At 43.6% G+C, this 22,031-nt stretch overlaps 1 protein-coding gene across 1 annotated transcript; it reads left to right on the top strand.

Annotated features, from left to right (window-relative positions):
- Positions 1 to 20: 20 nt before the first annotated feature.
- On the top strand, positions 21 to 4,788 carry LOC149127829 (protein NYNRIN-like). The gene is given in 3 exon segments (XM_089327014.1): positions 21 to 52; positions 306 to 1,362; positions 1,364 to 4,788. Coding segments are annotated over 3 exon segments (1,977 nt in total). The 3' UTR covers positions 2,252 to 4,788.
- Positions 4,789 to 22,031: the final 17,243 nt, after the last annotated feature.

Here is a 22,031-nt window from a genome sequence, read left to right as displayed (position 1 = left end):
AGTCAAAAAGCCTGGCTCCAATGATTACAGACCAGTGCAAGACCTACGGGAAGTAAACCATAGGGCTGAGGACATTCACCCCACGGTCCCTAACCCGTACAACCTGCTGAGCACCCTGCCCCCGACCCGAACTTGGTATACGGTGCTTGACTTGAAAGATGCCTTCTTTTGCTTAAGACTGAGTCCCCAGAGTCAACCTCTCTTTGCCTTCGAGTGGAAAGACCCGGAGACTGGGTTTTTGGGACAACTAACGTGGACCAGACTTCCCCAAAGGTTCAAGAACTCCCCTACGCTGTTTGATGAAGCCTTACACCAGGACTTAGCGGATTTCCGGTGGCACCCCATGCCATCGAGGCCATCATCCGCCAATCACCAGACAGATGGCTCTCGAACGCCAGGATCACCCACTACCAGGCCATGCTGCTCAACCCTGAATGGGTTCGGTATGGGACTGCTGCCTCGCTCAATCCAGCCACCCTGCTTCCTGAGCCGGGGTCTGAATCACAAGTTGACCACGACTGCCACCAAGTGTTAGCCGAAGTGCACGGGACCCGAGAGGACCTGACCGATCTACCCCTGTCAAACGTAGTCACCTGGTATACGGACGGGAGCAGCTTCTTGCACCAAGGTGAGAGAAAGGCAGGGGCGGCAGTGGTGGATGGGGAAACTGTCATATGGGCCTCTGCTCTGCCCCCAGGGACTTCGGCACAGAAGGCTGAACTGGTGGCCCTCACCCAAGCGCTCCGTGCCGCTAAGAATCGGAGGGTAAACATTTATACCGACAGCCATTACGCCTTTGCCACCGTGCATATACATGGGGAAATATACAGGAGGAGAGGATTGTTAACCTCAGGGGGCAAGGATATCAAAAATAAGCAGGAGATCTTAGATCTCCTACAAGCCCTCCACCTTCCAAAGAAAGTGAGCATCATCCACTGCCCAGGACACCAAAAAGGAAATGACCCAGTGGCCAAAGGAAACAGACTGGCGGACGAGATGGCCAAGGCCAGTGCCCTAGGCAGTGTCGCTTTGGTGGCCCAGTCATCTGAGGCCCCCTCTAACGAACAAGGGTGGTCATATTCGGAGCAAGATGTGACAGCCATCCAAAGACTGGGAGGCGCGTACAATGACCAGCGTAAGGTCTGGGAGATCCAGGGGAAAATAGTACTGCCAAGAAAGGAAGCCAAGGACCTCATAAGAGACCTCCATAGATGGACCCACTTGGGGCATAAAAAGTTAAAGGCCCTACTGGACAGAGAGGAACTAACCTACTTCATAATAGGACTGGACTCATTAGTAAAACAAGCAACAGAATCCTGTGTCCCTTGTGCTAAAGTAAATCCAAAGGGCATTAAAGTACTAGATACGAGGGGCACGCCCGGGAACAAACTGGGAGGTGGACTTCACCGAGATCCGTCCCAGTAGGTATGGAATTAAGCATCTCCTAGTATTTGTAGACACTTTTTCCGGCTGGACAGAGGCTTTTCCGGTAAAAAAGGAAACAGCGCAGGTGGTGGTCAAGAAAATCCTAGAAGAAATCTCTCCGCGGTTTGGCCTGCCTAAGGTACTGGGATCCGATAATGGGCCGGCCTTTGTCTCCGGGGTAAGTCAGTTGGTGGCCAAGGTACTGGGGATTGATTGGAAATTACATTGTGCTTACAGACCCCAGAGTTCAGGACAGGTAGAGCGCATGAATAGAACAATTAAGGAGACCTTAACCAAATTAATGATGGAGACTGGCACTAGAGACTGGGTAGAGTTATTACTGATGGCCCTATTCCGGGCCCGCAACACTCCCTCCGCATTTGGGTTAACTCCGTATGAGATATTGTACGGGGGTCCTCCCCCAATAGCTGACTTATTGGGACCCAGCATTGACTCTTATGCCAGTTCCCCCAGTCTGCAGACCCAACTGAGAGTTTTGCAGCTGATTCAAAAGCACGTGTGGAAACCTCTAGCAGCAGTGTACCAATCCAAGTGCCCTACAGTGCCACACTCTTTCCAGATCGGAGATTCAGTGTACGTCCGCAGACATCAGTCCAGGACCCTCGAGCCGCGTTGGAAGGGACCCTATACGGTGCTGCTGACGACACCCACTGCAGTGAAAGTCGATGGGATTGCCGCTTGGGTTCACGCTTCTCACGTCAAGAGGGCACCGCTGGAGGGAGGAGGCCCCGCGGACGACTCAGCCAAATGGACACTCCAACACACTCAAAACCCCCTCAAGATAAGACTTTCAAAAGCTGCTTAATATTTGTGATCACTTACCCGTTGCCTGTATTGCTTATGATTCACCCTAGTCTCACCCTATCCAGCTCGTCCCTTTCTAACCCCCACGGGCCGCAAAAGCTCACTTGGGATGTGATCTCTCCTTCGGGTAGCGTGGCCTGGTCGACCAGCGACACTCGGGTACTGGGAACGTGGTGGCCTTCTCTCCACCCAGATGTATGCCAGATAGTCCTGGGACTAGATTCCTGGGATCTACCTGATCAGGAAGATATTCCCCACAACCCTTCACCTCCGTTAGACTTCATTCATCCCCCGGGATCCTACCCCGTAGCAGCGGGATGTAGAACCCCAACTCGGAGATGCCAACTCCGCCAACTAGAATTTTATGTGTGCCCCAGGGATGGTAGAAGAAAGGATCAGATCTACCGGTGTGGGGGGCTGGAGCTCCTACACTGTAAGGCTTGGGGGTGTAAAACTATAGGGGAGGCATACTGGAAGCCTTCCTCTTCTTGGGATTGGATTACTGTGAAGCGTAATACCACTGTTGCCCACTCGGGCTCCTATCTAGCCAACAGTGCCTGCCAGAGCACCCCCTGTGGAAGCTCCCTACATGCAATCCCCTCAATATTACCTTTACCACTTCAGGAAAGCAATACACAACGCTGTCCAGTTGGATGAAAGGGAAAATCTGGGGTTTGCGCTATTATGCTACTAATAACGATTTTGGGTTTTGGTTCAAAATTAGACTAAGAATCACCTCTCCCGACCCCCTACCAGTAGGGCCCAACAGGGCTCTGGCCCCTGCCTACTGACCAAGCCACCCTCGGCCTGAGACAACCGGACAGCCGGCCTCTAAGGGAATAGACTCACCGGCGCCAACCTCTAAGGGAACAGGCTCACCGGCTCCCCTCGCAAGCCTGCCTGCAGGGGAGAGAGCGATGTTGCTAATACGGGGCGCCTTTTCGGCATTGAATCAGTCACACCCTGACCTGACCGACCCCTGTTGGTTATGCTTGTCCGCAAGCCCGCCCTACTATGAGGGAATAGCTGTCGTTGGAACCTACAATACCTACTCGTCCCACCGGCAGTGCCCTGCTGCTAACCCCCTAATAACTTTGGCAGAGGTCTCAGGAAGGGGAACCTGTGTCGGAGACCCACCCTCGGCCTACCGGCGCCTCTACAACACCACTACCAACCCCTCCCTGGTGGAACAGAACTCATACCTGGTGCCACCCCCAGAACCTGGTGGGCATGCTCTCGTGGCCTCACTCCCTGTGTGTCCACTAATGTTCTCAACGGGACTGGGGACTTCTGTGTCCTGGTGACAGTCGTCCCGAAGGTGATTTACCACCCAGAGAACACACTTGAGGAGCGGTACGACGGCGCTTTAACCAGGTTCCGTAGGGACCCGGCCTCCATGACCCTAGCAGTGCTACTGAGCTTTGGGATAGCGGCTGCTGGGCTGGGCACAGGGACGGCCGCCCTGACCCAAGGAAACAGCGGGCTGGCAATCCTTCAACAGGCGGTGGACGCAGATATAATGGAGATAGAACAGAACCTCCAACGACTACAAGAGTCCCTCACCTCCCTCTCAGAAGTAGTACTCCAAAATCGCAGGGGCTTGGACCTGTTGTTTCTAAAAGAAGGGGGGTTATGTGCTGCCCTCAAAGAAGAATGCTGCTTCTATATAGACCACTCCGGGGTAGTAAAAGATTCTTTAGCCAAACTAAGAGAGCGGCTGGAAAAGAGACGACGAGAAAGGGAACAGACTCAGAGCTGGTTTGAGGGATGGTATAACAGGTCGCCCTGGTTGACAACCTTGCCCTCCACCATAGCGGGCCCCCTTATTATCTTAATCCTAATTCTGACCTCAGGCCATGCATTATAAACCGATTACTCCAGTTTGTTAGGGACAGGCTGTCCACCGTGCAGGCATTAGTCCTCACGCAGCAGTACCAAGCCCTGGCCACCAGTGACCGTATTGAAACCCCTCATCAACAGCTTTAACAGTAACAGGCACACAATTTTCGGATTAAAATTAGTTCAAAGAGAAAATGGGGGAATGAAGGGAGTGGCTGTGAGCCGCCATAAAAGTGGCCTTGATGAAATAGAAAAACAGGAACTGAGACAAACAGTTCCAGAAACAGTCTTGGGAAATGGGGGAGTAAACTGGTTCACAGAGAAAGCAGTTAGCTACTATTCAGAGATACGGGCAACAGAACATCCTGTTATGTACATAAGCCCCCTCCCCTGTGCTTGCTCAAACCTAACAAGGAAAACCCCAAGGCACGTAAGGCACATAGCAGCCCGCTTCTCTTCCTCAAACGACCCCCCCCATCATACCCTTTTGACCTAGTACTTTTCCACTGACTATACCTCCCTACCGCTTCCAAACTGCCATATTAGGTCAATTGCTGAGAATTATCCAATGAACTTATGCCACCCTATGGTATGTTAATTTTGTGGTTTTGCCCCTTAAAAGCTGTGTGAGATGACTGCTCAGGGCTCCTCTCTTTCTCGCTGCTTGCGGCAGTAGGGGGCCCATTTGCGCAAATGAAATAAAACTACCTCTTGCTTTTTGCATCGCCTGGTCTGGAGTCTGTGTTTCTGGGGTCGTCACAAAAGGGCACCACTTTTGTGGTCCTTCACCTAACTCTTGGGACACTGGCTTACCATGAATCTTAGACTTCTACTTCCCTTGCTGACTGTCTATGTGTTATAAAGATGCTTTATTTAACCTGTTGTGTCAGTGTTCTGTCTCACTGGACTTATGCAAGTAGATTGATAACCAATGCACTGTGAACCTGCTTCACACGCAAACACCAAGGTCATTGATGTAACTGTAGTGTTGTGAAGGTGAAATGAATTCAGTAGGACCAGACTTTGAATTTTTATCTTTCCCAGGCTAATAATATGCAGTATCATCCTCTCTTCTGATTCTGTGTGCAGCAGTGAGCAAAGCTCCCACTCAATCACCAAGATCATGAGGAAAAACAAATGATGCTCTACAGTGAGCTGTGTGGCTGAGTTACGATGTTCAATGAGTTAGATGTGTTAAATATACTTTCAATTTATGAAATTTTTAACTTACATTGATTTATCAGGATAAACCTCATCATAAGCCAAGGTGCATCTGTATTTAATTTCTAACCTATTCAATACTGAATCAAGTTAGTAATTAAAGTAAGGGAATAATAGGACAGTAGCTTGAGAAAAGGGTGAAGAAAAGCTAAAAATACATTGTTTGCTGTCATTTTGTGGTAGTGGTGCTTATTGCTGATTTTGTTGGAGAATTGGTGAGATGGGACTATGTCTATATGATATGATGGTTAATTTCATGTGTCAATTTGCCTGGCCACATTGCCCAGACACTTGATCAAACATTATGCTGGGTGCTGATAGTGATTTGGGTCTCATCCACTCAGTTGAAGGCCTGAATAAAACATAAAAACTGACCTCCCCCAAACAAGAAAGAGGTGAGGCATAAGATGGTGTCTGTATTTCAAGGAGAAATGTTGGCTCTTCTTTGATCTCCAGCCTGCTGCACCACTCTGCAGGCTTTGCAATGGCCAGCCTCCATAATCACATGAGTCAGTTCTTCAGAATAAATCTCTGTTTGTGTACACACCTCCTATTGGTTCTGTTTCTCTGGAAAACCCTGACTGCTACATGGGCTGAAAAGATAGAAAAAGTAGATAGGGAAAGTCAAAGAGAGACTTAAAAAGCAGAGAGAGGGTTGGCTAAAGCCAGTCAGAAGGACTGGTTAGAAGCATGGTCAGTGTCAGTGTCTCAAGACCTGCAAAATGAGGGTCTAAAAATTTTTCCAAATCTTCTGTTTTTACTCTTAAAATATCATACTTTTATTTCCCACTAACTTTATTTAATTCATATGGATATATTTATTTCAATTCATTAAAGTTAAAAAAAAGGAGCTCTGAATTCCTCTAATGTAAATAACCTTGCCAAAAACACCAGTGTCCTAATCTTCTTGATAGTGCATCTCTGTCACTGGGAACTTTAAACCTGTATATTCTGCATATACATATTTATTCCTTTGGGAAGTTTACAAAGCATTATTCTACCAATGCACTACTTATTGTATAAAACATGCTAAAAAAAGACTTGAAAAGTATGTGATGAAGAGGAAATTATGTTTCTGAGATATTTAAGTTATTAAAAATAAAAATACCATTGTCTTTCACAAAAATATTGTTACTAATTTATAGAGTAAAATATGGTAGAAAATGCCTCATTACATTTTAAAATTTACATTTAATACTCTGCCCACAGCCACTCAAAGAATTAGACTTAACTTTGTTTGATAAAATCATTACTCAGCTTTTGTGTTTTCTGCAGCTGTGAAAGATAATGTATGAAGATCTCTAACATCAAGAAATCAAAACTGATTCCCTTTGAGAAAAGCCTAGCAATCACATTTCAGTTCCATTTAGTAATTAGGAAAGGAGTATTGTTGAAGTCCTTGAAACTTTCAGTTTTGTCTCGTCTGATTTTAATCAATTGTCCTTTCACACTGTTAAGAAGCAGATGAATTCATATATAACTTTGAAAAGGGATTTTAAAAGCAACTTAAGGTTTTAAAAAATTTTAAACAAGTTCGTGAGTGATATAAGAATATCTACAGGAGACATACATTGTTTTCAACACTCAAATTATACTATAGTAACACAAACATCCTTTTTCAAAATACCCAAAGGGCTTTGTGTAGCCCTTACATTAAAATGTGGTATATTATTCAACTATGAAATGGAATGGAATTCTGATAGAAATATATGACACGACATGAATAAACCTTGAGGACATTATGCTAACTGTTGTAAGCTAGACACAAAAGGACAAAGATTGTGTCATTCCATTTTATGAGGTAGCTGTCATAGTCAAATTCACAGAGAAAAAAGTAGAATGGTGGTAACCAAAAGCTCATAGAAAGGGGCCATGTATTAGCCTGATTTTTATTGCTGTAATGGAATACCTGAGACAGGCTACTTCATAAAGAAAAGGACTTTATTTTGGTACATGGTTCTGGAGGCATAAGCTCTCAATATCATGCCAGGGTTCTGCTAAGGGCCCTTCTTTGGCGGCACTACATTGTGATGGGTAGCAAGCACATCTCGTCTGTGTGCTCCCTCTTTGTATAAAGCCACCAAGGATTCTGTCATGGGAGCTCCACTCTAAAAATTTAATCTTTCTTTCTCACCACCCACCCCTCCCCGGAGACTTAATTTAGTTGAAGCATTTCTCAAAGGCTTCAACTCTAAATCCCACAGTCAGATTAAGATTTGCCCTTTTAACATCATTAACATAAGACATTTGGAGTTAAACTCCTTATTATGCTTAAATACAGACTTCTTCATGCTCATTTTCTCGTCATTACAAAAGACCGCTACAAGCATGGGAATTTAGTGATTAAGATGCCTGCATCCCATATTGGAGTATCTGGATTTGATACCTGGTTCCACTCCTGCTTACAGCTTCCTGCCCATGCAGGCAGTGGTGACGACACAGTAGATGGATTCCTTACAGCTCTCAACTTTGATTTGGCCCAGCTCCAACCATTGTTGCCATTTTCAGAGTGCCAGTAGATGACAACTCTGTTCCTTATTAATCTGCCTCTCTGCTACTCTAATAAACTTCTTAAAAATTAATAAATTTTTAAAAATACTGTTACATATGCATACAATATATGAACATTTCAGCTAGGAAATTGAGAATAGAGGCAAAGATAAAAAGCTTGGGGACATGCTAGCTAATTATGTCCCTTTGAAAGTGTGTTCCCAATAGTCAACTTTTATGACTTCCACTTATTTTTATTGAGCCTGTTTTTCTGTTTTTTTTTTTTTTTTTTTTTTTTTACTGTTTGAAGACAAGTTTTACCATTAATTCTCATAGTACAACTCATTAAGGACAGAGGTCCTACATGGAGAGCAAGTGCACAGTGACTCCTGTTGTTGATTTAACAATTGACACTCTTATTTATGACGTCAGTAATCACCTGAAGCTCTGGTCATGAGCTGCCAAGGCTATGGAAGCCTTTTGAGTCCACAAACTCTGACATTATTTAGACAAGGTCATAGTCAAAAGTGGAAGTTCTCTCCTCCCTTCAGAGAAAGGCACCTCCTTTGATGGCCCGTTTTTCCACTGGGATCTCGCTCACAGAGATATTCCTGCTGGAAATGTCAGCATTACTCAGTATTGCCTGCTGAGACAAGATGACAGACCTTCTGAATCACACAGCACCAGGATTGTGGCTATCATAAACCCTAGCATGATTGACACCCAGTTCTCTGGGGTCTGAAGATACATACCCTAAGTAGCCTACGTCCACTTCAAAGGCTTACTGTTAGGTTATTTATTTTTAACTTTTATTTAATGAATATAAATTTCCAAAGTACAAAATATTGATTACAATGACTTCCCCCCCATAACATCCCTCCAACCCGCAACCCTCCCCTTATCCACTCCCTCTCCCCTTCCATTCATGTCAAAATTCATTTTCGATTCTCTTTATATACAGAAGATCAGTTTAGCATACATTAAGTAAAGATTTCAACAGTTTGCACCCGCACAGAAACATAAAGTGAAAAATACTGTTTGAGTACTAGTTATAGCATTAAATCTCAATGTACAGCACACTAAGGACAAAGATGCTACATGAGGAGTAAGTGCACAGTGACTCCTGTTGTTGATTTAACAAATTGACACTCTTGTTTATGGCATCAGTAATCACCCTAGGTGTCGCTCCCCCTCTTCGTGGCGGAACGACACAGGACCCTGAGCTGTTCTTTTGTCTGCTCGGCCCTTCCCGGATTTGCTGCTGATTCTTCCCGGGTTGGCTACCATCCCTTCCACCTCCGTGGAAGGGCGGTTCCCTCTGCCACTTTCCCCACTTCCGTGGGGGAGTGCCACGCCGCCGGCCGGGTCTCTCGGGGGCTGCTCAGATATTCCTCAGGTGTTCCCCTTAGATGTTCCTGGTGCATGTTGTCTCTCTCCTCCTTTATAGTCCTCTTCCACCAATCCCAACTCTGCTACCCACACGCCGAGTACGCTGCTCTCCTCCAATCAGGAGCAGGTCATGCTGTTTATTGGTTGAACTGGAGGCAGCTGTGTAGAAGCTGTTTCCTCCTCTCCCAGCGCCATATTGTGGGAGAGCAGATGCATAGAATAAGTCTTAATTCCAGTAACTTATTCTAGTCCGAGTTGCTCCCAGTTGCTCCCCACACCTAGGCTCTTGTCATGAGCTGCCAAGGCTATGGAAGCCCCCTGGGTTCACTGACTCTGATCATTTTTAGACAAGGCCATGGTCAAAGTGGAAGTTCTCTCCTCCCTTCAGAGAAAGGTACCTCCTTCTTTGGTGACCCATTCTTTCCACTGCGATCTTACTCACGGAGATCTTTCATTTAGTTTTTTTTTTTTTTTTTTCCCAGAGTGTCTTGGCTTTCCATGCCTGAAATACTCTCATGGGCTTTTCAGCTGAATCCGCATGCCTTAAGGGCTGATTCTGAGGCCAGAGTGCTGTTTAGGACATCTGCCATTCTATGGGTCTGCTGTGTATCTCACTCCCCATGTTGGACCATTCTCTCCCTTTTTAATTCTATCAGCTAGTATTTGCAGACACTATTCTTGTTTATGTGATCCCTTTGGTTCTTAGTCCTATCATTAGGATCAATTGTGAACAGAAATTGATCACTGGGACTAGTGAGATGGCATTGGTACATGCCACCTCGATGGGATTGAATTGGAATCCCCTGGTATGTTTCTAACTCTACCGTTTGAGGTAAGTCAGCTTGAGCATGTCCCGAATTGCACATCTCTTCCCTCTCTTATTCCCACTCTTATATTTAACAGCGATCACTTTTCAGTTGTTTCAGCACTTAAGAAGAATTGTGTATTGATTACAGTATTCAACCAAAAGTATTAAGTAGAACAAATAAACAAAAAAATACTAAGAGGGATAACATATTAAGCTGCTCATCAACAGTCAGGGTGAGGGCTGATCAAGTCACTGTTTCTCATAGTGTTCATTTCTCTTTAACAGGTTTCCTTTTTGGTGCTCAATTAGTTGTCACCTATCAAGGAGAACAAGTGGTATTTGTCCCTTTGGGATTGGCTTATTTCACTCAACATAATGTTTTCCAACTTCCTAACAGGGATCACTTTTCAGTTAAAATTTAAACACCTAAGAATAATTGTGTGTTAATTACAGAGTTCAACCAATGGTACCAGAACAAAAAAAATACTAAAATGGATAAAGTATTACATTGTACATCAACTGTCAGGACAAGAGCTGATCAAGTCACTGTTTCTCACAGTGTCCATTTCACTTCAACAAGTTTCCCCTTTGGTGCTCAGTTGTCGCCAATCAGGGAGAACATATGATATTTGTCCCTCTGGGACTGGCTTAACTCACTCAGCATGATGTTTTCCAAATTCCTCCATCTTGTTGCAAATGACTGGGTTTCGTTGTTTTTGACTGCTGTATAGTATTCTATAGAGTACATGTCCCATAATTTCTTTATCCAGTCTACTGTTGATGGGCATTTGGGTTGGTTCCAGGTCTTAGCTATTGTGAATTGAGCTGCAATAAACATTAATGTGCAGACTGCTTTTTTGTTTGCCAATTTAATTTCCTTTGGGTAAATTCCAAGGATTGAGCCTGTTTTTAAAGGATGCTAATTCCATTCATGAAGTTTGTAAATTTTGGGAAGGCACATTCAGATCCTAATAGTCTATTCCATTTTCTTACTTTAGGGGATGACATTGAAATTATTCATAGAAGTCATATCGGGTTTAATCCTCATTTTAAAAATTACCTCAGCATTTTCACAGTTATATTAATAATACACTATGAATTTTTATTTTGTAATTAATTTTTAAATTTTATTTATTTTTCCCCAGAAACTTTTTTAAGGAATATAAACTTCGTGCATTTCCTAAATGAAACTTTTTAATATAGTGATTCTTTCCAATGTACCCACCCTCCAACCCATATTCCCACCCCTCTACCTCCTCCCTCTCCTGTTCCTGTTTTTTTTTTTTTTTTTTTTTTGACAGGCAGAGTGGACAGTGAGAGAGAGAGACAGAGAGAAAGGTCTTCCTTTGCCGTTGGTTCACCCTCCAATGGCCGCTGCTGCCAGCACGCTGTGGCCGGTGCACCACGCTGATCCGATGGCAGGGGCCAGGAGCCAGGTGCTTTTCCTGGTCTCCCATGGGGTGCAGGGCCCAAGCACTTGTGCCATCCTCCACTGCACTCCCTGGCCACAGCAGAGAGCTGGTCTGGAAGAGGGGCAACCGGGACAGAATCCGGCACCCCGACCTGGACTAGAACCCGGTGTGCTGGCGCCGCTAGGCAGAGGATTAGCCTAGTGAGCCATGGCGCCGGCCCCTATTTTTATTTTTTACTAAGATTCTATTTCAATTAATTTTACACATAAAGGAATAGTTCTATACAAAGGAAAGAGTCCAAACAAATTGTATGGAAAGAAAAAAACTGTTCCTCAGCAGTTAAGACAGGTAGAATTATAGACAGTGAGAGAGAGACAGACAGAAAGGTCTTCCTTCCAATGGTTCACTACCCAAATGGCCGCTGCAGCCAGTGCTGTGCCGATCCGAAGCCAGGAGCCAGGTGCTTCTTCTTGGTCTCCCACACGGGTGCAGGGCCCAAACACGTGGGCCATCCTCCACTGCACTCCTGGGCCACAGCAGAGAGCTGGACTGGAAGAGGAGCAACCAGGACAGGATCTGGTGCTCCAACCAGGACTAGAACCCGGGGTGCCGGCGCCACAGGCGGAGGATTAGCCAAGTGAGCCACAGCACTGGCCTCTTTGTTATAATTTCTGATAATGCTTTTTATTTCTGTGTTGTCTGTTTTTACATTTCCTTTTTTCATCTGTAATTTTATTGATTAGAGTCTTCCCCCTCTTTGGTTATTTGGGCCAATGGTGTGTCAATTTTATTTAATTTTTTTTTAAAGGTCTTCATTTTGCTGATATTTGGTGGTGTTTTTTGGTTTTGATTTTATTCATTCTCTAATTATTTCTTTCCTCCTTATAGGTTTGGGTTTGGTTTGCTGTTGTTTTCTAGGTCCTCTAGATACATTGATAGCTCATTTATTTGGTGCATTTCCAATTTCTTGATTTAGGCACCAATTGCTATAAACTTTCCTCTTAAGTCTATGTTTGCTGTATCCCATAAGTTTTGATATGTTGTATTATGGTCTTCATTTGTTTCCAGAAAATTCAGCAAAACATCATGAGGATCATCCACCCAGAACAAGTGGGATTTATGCCTGGTATGCAGGGATGGTTCAACATTTGCAAATCAATCAACGTGATACATCACATTAACAAATCAAAGAACAAAAACCATATGATCTCAATAAATGCAAAGAAAGCATTTGATAAAATAAAACACTGTTTCATGGTGAAAACTCTAAGCAAATTGGATCTAAAAGGAACATTCCTCAACATAATCAAGGCAATTTATGATGAACCCACAGCCAGCATCCTACTGAATGGAGAAAAGCTGGAAGTATTTCCACTGAGATCCGGAACCAAACAAAGATACCCACTCTCACCACTACTATTCAAAATAGTCCTGGAAATTTTAGCCATAGCCATCAGGCTAGAATAAGAAATCAAAGGGATTCAAGTTGGTAAAGATGAAGTCAAACTATCCCTATTTGCAGATGATATGATTCTCTATATAGGGAACCAAAACACTACACTAAGAGACTACTGGAACTCATAGACGAGTTTCGTAAGATAGCAGGATATAAAATCAACACACAAAAAACAACAGCCTTTGTATACAGACAATGCCACAGATGAGAAAGAAATTCTAGGATTAATCCTATTCACAATAGTTACCAAAAAAATTAAATACCTTGGAATAAATGTAATCAAGGAGGTCAAGGATCTTTACGATGAGAATTACAAAACTTTAAAGAAAGAAACAGAAATAGAAAAAAATGGAAAAAACTTCCATGTTAATGGATTGGAAGAATAAATTTCATCAAAATGTCCATTCTTCCAAAAATAAGTTACAGATTCAATGCAATACAAATAAAAATACCAAGACATTCTTCTCAGATCTAGAAAAAATGCTGAAATTCATTTGGAAACACAAGAGAACTCGGATAGCCAAAGCAATCTTATACAACAAAAATAAAGCCAGAGATATCATAATACCAGATTTCAAGACATAGTACAAGGCAGTTATAAACAAAACAGCCTGGTACTGGTACAAAAACAGATGGATAGACTATTGGAATAGAATAGAAATGCCAGAAATGAATCCATGCATCTACAACCAACTTATATTCAACCAAGGAGCTAAAACTATTTCTTGGAGCAAGGACAGTCTCTTCAACAAATCATTCTGGGAAAACTGGATTTCCACAAGCAGAAATATGAAGCAGGACCCCCTACCTTACACCTTACACAAAAATCTATCCAAAATGGATTAAAGACCTAAATGTATGACCCAATGCCATCAAATTACTAAAGAGCATTGGGGAAACCCTGTAAGACATTGGCATAGCAAAGAGTTCCTGGAAAAGACCCCAGAGGCATAGGCAATAAAACCAAGATTAACAAGTAGGAATGCATCACATTGAGAAGCTTCTGTACAGCAAAAGAAACAGGAAAGTAAAGAGGCAACCAACAGAATGGGAGAAATTATTTGCAAACCATGCAACTGATAAAGGATTAATAATCAGAATATATAAAGTGATCAGAAAACTCAACAGCAAAGAAAACAAACCAGTCAAAAAGTGGCAAAGGAATTAAACAGACATTTCTCAAAAGTAGAAATTCAAATGGCCTACAGACATATGAAAAAAATGCTCAGGGTCACTAGCCATCAGGGAGATGCAAATCAAAACCACAGTGAAGTTTCACCTCACCCAGTTAGAAGGGTTTTCATACAGAAATCAACAGACAACACGTGCCTGCAAGGATGTGGGGGAAAAGGTACCCTAACCCACTGTTGGTGGGAATGCAAATTTGTAAAACCACTATGGAAGACAATTTGGAGATACCTCAGAAATCTGAATCTAGTCCTACCATACCACCCAGCCATTGCACTCCTCGGAATTTACCCAAGGGAAATTAAATCAGCAAATGAAAGAGTCATCTGCACCTCCATGGTTATTGCCTCTCAATTCACAATAGCTAAGACATGGAATCAACCTAAATGCCTGTCAACAGAAGACTGGATAAATAAACTATAGGATATGTACTCTATGGAATACTACACGGTGGTTAAAAAAGAATGAAATCTGGGCATTTGCAACTAAATGGATGAATTTGGAAAACATCTTACTTAGTAAAATAAGCCAGTCCCAAAGGGACAAATACCATATGTTCTCCCTGATCTGTGATTACTAATAGAGCACCTAATAGGTAACTTGTCAAAGTGAAACTAACACTATGAGAAGCAATTACTTGAACAGCCCTTCTCTTGACTGTTGAGGAACAGTTTATTATTTCATTTTATTTTTATATATTCTTTTATATACTTAATACCATTGGTTGAACTCTTTATTTAACATAGAGTTAATCATAGGTATATTAAGTCAATTGAAAATAGATCACAGTTAAAAATAAGATCGGAGATGAAAGAGGGAGGAGCTGTACATTTTGGCACACGTTCCCATGGACTTACCCCTAAGGGAGAAGCTAAAAACTTTCCATAGGACTCCAAATCCTATTAAGCTAGGTGGCACTAATCGCATTTTACATGATAAAGTGATCATATTAAGTGTGGAACTCATCAAATAGATAGGATTAAATGTCAAAGGGAGCACATAAATAAGACCAAATGTCTGGTAATAACAATAGATAGAATTAAAAAGGAGAGAAACTTCCAACATGGGAAGCAGTCCACACAGCAGACTCCTAGAATGAAAAATGCCCTAAACAGCACTCTGACCTCAGAATCAGCCCCTAACGCATTCGGATCTGGCTGAAAATCCCATTAGAGCATTTTAGGCATGGGCAGCCAAGACTTAGTGGCAAAAACTGTTCTGCATGAAGGACCTCTGTGAGTGAGATTCCAGTGGAAAGAAAGGGCTATCAAAGAAGGATGTACTTTTTTTCTGAAGGGAGGAGAGAACTTCCACTTTGCATTTGGCCATGTCTAAATACTGACAAAGTTTTTGGACTCAAAAGACCTCCATAGCCTTGTCAGCTCATGTCAAGAGCCTCAGGTGGTCACTGACCTCAAAAATAAGAATGTTAATTGTTAAATCAACAACAGATGTCACTGTGCACTTGCTCCCCATGTAGGACCTCTGTCCTTAAAGAGTTGTACTATGACAATTAACCGTAAAACTTGTCTTCAAACAGTACTTTATACCTTGTGGTTTGTGTGGGTGCAAATTGTTGAAACCTCTACTTGTATAGAGTTGGTCTTCTGTATATAAAGTCAATAAATGGAATGGGAGAGGGAGTCGGAGGTGGGATGGGAGTGGGCCTGGGAGGGCAGGAATAGGGGGAAGAGCCACTATATTCCCAAAAGCTGTACATATGAAATTTATATTCATTAAATAAAAGCCTTCTAAAAAATCTCAATTTCATGGGAATAATTTTCATTTATGTCATGTACATATTTCTTTAGTTCATGAATTTGCTTCTAACTGCTTCCAAGTAATCTGTCGCTCCCCGTCTTCGTGGAGGAACGACACAGGACCCTGCGCTGTTCTTCTGTCTGCTCGGCCCTCCCCGGGTTTGCTGCTGGTTCTTCCCGGGTTGGCTACCGACCCTTCCACCTCCGTGGAAGCGCGGTTCCCCCTGCCACATTCCCCACTTCTGCGGGGGAGTGGCACACCGCCAGCCGGCTCTCTCGGGGGCTGCACAGGTGTTCCTCTTAGATGTTCCCCTTAGATGTTCCTTGTGCATGTTGTCTCTCTCCTCCTTTATAGTCCTCCTCCGCCAATCCTAACTCGGCTGCCCACACGCCGAGTACGCTGCTCTCCTCCAATCAGGAGCAGGTCCTGCAGCTTGTCAAGTTGGTGAGAGGCAGCTGGGTAGAAACTGTTGCCTCCTCTCCCAGCACCATATTGTGGGAGAGCAGATGCATAGAATAAGTCTTAATTCCAGTAACTCAGTCCAGTCCGGGTTGCTCCCCACAGTAATCCTACAATCATTTTTTTTGAATTCTGTTTCTGGTATTTCATCAATCTCTTCATCTTCACATTTTGACAGTGACATGTTTTGTTCTTTGGGGGGCATCATGTTGTCTTCATTATTCTTATTTCTTTAATTGCTGCACTTATTATTATGCATTTGTGGTGCTACTTGTTGTTACTTTTTCCCCTGTGATGGCTTTTATCTTTGAACTATGCTTCTGTGGCTTATTGGAGTGTCTGCTCTTTCAGTGAATACCCAGAGTTGTGTGCTGGATTTGGTCAGGGAGCTCTGTTCAGTGCTCCAGGGTAAGGATAGTGTCCAAGGTGACATCAAAGTTGGGTGTGGTAAATCTCTTTTGTTTTAAATCAGAGGGAAGGTTTGTTCTGCTCTGTTGGCATATTATGCTCACTTCCTCTCCTCAAAGGAGACCAATGCATGGGGCTAGCCCCAGTGTATGGATACAGTTTTCATCCACGCTGCCACAAGAACCACACAAAGGATCCATGCTATCCGTATAGTCCTTGATGTGAACATGGATCCCATTGCAGTAACCCTCACCTGGAATTAGGGAGCCCCAAGTATGTGGAGCTACCCATAGTCCCAGCCACTTCCTGTGCCCTCCTCCACTGTTTTATCACAGTCCCAGCACACAAGGCTCCCATAGTCATGAGCTCCCAGCCCCATGTCACTTTTCCCAGCCAGATTCTGGCATCTCATCTTAGCTGCTTGCTGGGCCAGGATATGGGCAACTGCAGCTGTTATATATGTCCAAAATGGCACCTGCCTTCTCTGATAGTTACAGGATGCTGGTGCCCAGTGGTGAAAGAGAAACGTGCTTCCTGTTTTTCCCCTCTGAGTTGGCAGGTGTATTGTCTCCCACAGGGCTCCTAGCCAGACTCATGCCAGGCTCTTCTCACAGCTTTATCTCCAGTGGCCTTGGGCTGCTGCAGTTTGGTCTCACCTCACTCCAAAGCTGGTACTGAGGCTCTCAGCTGCTGAAGTCTGAGTTAAGTGCATCCAAACCTTCCACATAGGTCCACAGTGTCACTCTGATTTTCAGGGAATTTCCTCTGCCTTTTCTTCCCTAACTCTTACCTGAGACTATGCTCTCTCCACTTTTTTTTTAAACTATCTTCCCCTAGACTAGAGCAGTAAGCTCCCTCCCTATTCTGCCATCTTGAAAAACTTGGGTATGTTAGTAATACTCTATGGATTAAAACCACCTATGTGTTGATTTTTTTAGGATTTATTTATTTGAGAGAGAGAGAGAGAGAGAGATATCTTCCATCAGCTGGCTCACTCCCCAAATGCCCACAACAACAAGAGTTGGGCCAGACCAAAGCCTGGAGCTTATTCTGAGGCTCCCACGTGGATGGCAGGGGCCCAAGGATTTGGGACATTGTTGCTGCTTTCCCAGGAACATTAGTAGGGAGCTGTATCAGAAGTGGAACAGCTGGGACTTGAACCAGCACCCTATATGGGATGCTCGTGTTGCAGGCCATAGCTTAACCCTGTGCACCAAAACACCAGTCTGTATAATATATCTTGCCTCCTGCAATGTAGCTTACCACTTATTGTTATAATTCTAAGCAGAACTTTTTAAAAGGCTCACTGAGCAATTAAGTAGTTAAAAATAGACAGGTGAAGGCAAGAGTATCAATCTAGAGAAAGAAGTAAATCCAAACTAAGAAGTAACACTTCTGGAGTAGTCTTTACACTTATTTCCTCTTTACATTAATTTTCTTCATAGTAATAAAGTGGAAGGCCCCTTACCAATTGTGTAATTTATAAAGTCAAAGTCTGATATTGATGGGTTCTTTTCTTATAATTAAAAATTTGTTTCCAGAAGCACACTGGGCCAACAGGAGTTAGATGTTTTGAAAATATCGTATCTTGCCATTGGCTTGATTTCTTTTGCTAAGTCTTATCTGACTAGCAATATGATAGTAGGGAACTGCTGTCTAATTTAATTCATGTTTCAAAGAACTGATTGTTTCATTAAGATTACCGAAGTCATTTAGAGTTATTAGATTTTTTCCCATTTACGCAAATGAAATGTGATCCTAAGCAGAAATAAATTTGATAGAAATTAATATGATCGCAGTAATTTCACTTAAGGAAGAAGAAGCTCTCTCTTCAGATTATTTTTCAGAGTTTTCAGGACATGTATAGGTAATTTTTCTATCAAAAATCACATTTTATGCAAAATGGTAAATTAGTGCTAGTAACTTTCAGGTTTTTTTTACATTTAATTATGACAATTGAATGGGATGACATCTGAAGCTTTCTCTTGATGCTTTAATTTTTTTGGCCATATTCTAACATAATACTTCATTTATTTATTTATTTATTTGACAGGTAGAGTTACAGACAGTGAGAGAGAGAGAGACAGAAAGGTCTTCCTTCCATTGGTTCACTCCCCAAATGGCTGCAACAGCCGGCACTGCACCAATCTGAAGCCAGGAACCAGGTACTTCCTCCTGGTCTCCCATGCAGGTGCAGGGGCCCAAGCACTTGGGCCATCCTCCACTGCCCTCCCGGGCCACAGCAGAGAGCTGGACTGGAAGAGGAGCAACGGGAACTAGAACCCAGTGCCCATATGAGATGCTGGCGCCACAGGCAGAGGATTAACCAAGTGAGCCATGGCACCGGCCCCAACATAATAATTTAAATTCACTAATTCTTTAATTTCATACAATTCTAAAATATTTCTTATACCTAAGGCTCCGTACTGTCTCTAGCATGCCTAAGGACCAATTCAGTAAGGAACTGCACATGCTCTGCAAGTCTTTATATGGTCTCTTCTGGGGACCCGGTGAGAAGGAACATGAATTCTAATTATTAAAGTAAGACCGTGGCCACTTGGGGGCCGCTGGCACTTTTTAAATTAGTAATACAGTCATGTTTATAGAAGAATTCTGGTTCCTTTGGCAAATTTCTAGGGGAATGGGGCTTGCAGTTATGTTGATGTAGGGAAAGTCCCCATTTATTTAGGCAATGGTAAAACTGGACAGATTGCTTTGCCTTAGCAAATTGATTTCTGGAGTATAAGAAAGATAGAGTTTAGATATAGCGAAAAAAAAAAGTGAGCTTCCAGAGATCCCCTGGAATTTCTTTCACAAATTTCCCTTAGGGGTTTCTGTTACCAGATTATGTCTGATGTTATGGGGGAAGCCTTTTCTTCTTTTTGTTCAGCATGGGTGGCTGAGCCTAGATCCTCTCCTAATTGTTATCCTGACTATGAGCAAGTCCTAGGTAAAGAGTTATCATTAAAGAACTTTGACAATGATACAAGCCCACGCCTGCTTTGATGTGGAATAACCAAAGTGAGTAAAATTTTAGGGAAAGAATCTTCCATTCTTTTACGCAAGGAGCTATGATGTTTGGGCTGCTTTCAATTTGCCTTAGCTACCGCAGTACTTTCTTAGTGCACAGGACTTTGCAACAAGCATTCTTGTCTGGGACAGCTTAGGATATGATGTTGATTGTCCTCTCAGAATAGCTTTGCTACTGACTTCTCCAGGTTCTGATTAGAATTCAGCTTAATGCCGGTGTAACTAAGAATGTAGAATTTAAGCAGAAAGGGGAGCACTGGAACTCAGGGAGAGAATCTTAAACAGTTTCCTCCCTTTGAACTTCTTCAGAGGATGCCCAGGAGAGCTTATCTTACAAGATTGCACTTTGAGAAGGCCAGACCACCCGAAAACAAGAAGCCTTGAAAGTTGCAAGAAATTCATTGGAGTCAGTTTTTCGGAATACTCAATGTATGAAGAAGTATGTTGCACAAAGGAAGGGCACTCCCCTTGCTGCCTTTCTACAGCTTAGTACTCCATTCAGCCTTGCACAAAAGCTTTATCAACTGCTTCCCAAGGAGGCAGTTTCTTTAGGGAACTATACTTTCTTCCTATCTCCTTTACCTGTCAAATGTAAATAAAGTTTTCCCCTGAGCAACTCCTACTTGAGTTTGATTAGTAATACCAGAAGTGAACAGATCCCTTGTGCCTACTAACACGTGGGCAAAACTCCCCTACACTAGCCTGCTTGAAGTGCAAAGACCCTTCCTGAGCAAACCATACTGCTGTTGTAATGTTCTGGATAATCCTTCTAATGCTCTGGAATGCTAGCACCTGCTCTGGTCCACCTGTCCTGGATGTCACTCAGCTGACAACTGCATTTGTACCCTTCTGGGTCACAATGATTGTGGGGAGCAACTGAGACTAGACTAAGTTACTGGAATTAAGACTTATTCTATGCATCTGATCTCCCACAATATGGCGCTGAGAGAGAGACCAAACAACTTCTATGCAGCTGCCTCAAGTTCGACCAATAAGCTGCAGGAGCTGATCCTGCTCCTGATTGGAGGAGAGCAGCATGCTCAGCGTGTGGGTAGCAGAGTTGGGATTGGTGGAAGAGGACTATAAAGGAGGAGAGAGACAACATGCACCAGGAACATCTGAAGGATCACCTGAGGAACATCTGAGCAGCCCCCGAGAGAGCCAGCTGGCGGTGTGCCGCTCCTCCGCAGAAGCAGGGAAAGCGGCGGGGGGGTGGGGGGGGTGCCGCCCCTCCACGGAGGTGGAGGGAACAGCAGCTAACCCAAGACGGCGTCGTTCCTCTGTGAGTGAGGGAACAGCAGCAAACCCGGGAAGGGCCGAGCAGACAAAAGAGAACAGCGCAGGGTCCAGTGTTGTTCCTCCGCGAATGGGGGAGCGACAAATGATGGCTCTGCCCCTGCTGTTGCTGCTGCTACGGGCCAGACCTATTGATGGTCCCCTTTCACCTGTGAGGTCTCTTCTGAGTTTAGACCCTATACTCATTGCTTTGATCAACCACACAAAGGCTAGTTTTCTCCTAAGGGTCATTTCCAAGCTTGTGCATACTGCAAGAAGGTGGCTGTGTTGAGTTCCATAACCACCATGGTCACTGCTGCCCAAAGTCTCTGGATTTGCACAGTCATTGCCACACTTGTTTTCGCATTGGGGTAAAGACACTCCCAGAGCTATGCAAAGTTTCCTTATAATTTGATTCTGTTTATCCACTCGTAGCACTACTTTATAAGACTTTCCTGTGAATCTGAACTCTAATCTGATACCAACCATAAATATTGTTCTCAGAAAGCATCCCAGCTCCCATGAAAATAAGGAAATTAAAATAAACACCAGGATAAGAGTGGTCAGGCGATTCTAGTAATGTAGGTGTATTTAAACTCTAGCTCTTTTTTAAGGATTTTATTTATTTATTTGACAGGTAGCATTACAGACAGTGAGAGAGAGAGAGAGAGAAAGGTCTTCCTTCTGTTGGTCCACTCCCCAAATGGCCGCTACGGCCAGAGCTGCGCCAATCCGAAGCCAGGAGCCAGGTGCTTCCTCCTGGTCTCCCATGTTGGTGCAGGGGCCCAAGCACTTGTGCCATATTCTACTACTTCCCCAGGCCACAGCAGAGAGTTGGATTGGAAGAGGAGCAACCGGAATAGAACCAGCACCCATATGTGATGCTGGTGCCGCAGGCAGAGGATTAACCTGGTGTGCCATGGTGCTGGCCTAAACTCTAGTTCTTACCCAAAAAGGACTCCCATTATTTGAATAATTTTCTTTCAACTTTGAAATTAGAGTAGCCTATGACAAAATTTTGGACCAACAAAGTGTACATATTACA

This window comes from Oryctolagus cuniculus, chromosome 2, assembly GCF_051225735.1.
Source record: "Oryctolagus cuniculus isolate XC-2025 breed Fujian yellow rabbit chromosome 2, ASM5122573v1, whole genome shotgun sequence".
In the NCBI taxonomy this organism is placed as follows: Eukaryota; Metazoa; Chordata; class Mammalia; order Lagomorpha; family Leporidae; genus Oryctolagus; species Oryctolagus cuniculus.
Note: the sequence above shows the minus strand (reverse complement) of the source record. Positions and strands in the feature narration are given on the sequence as shown.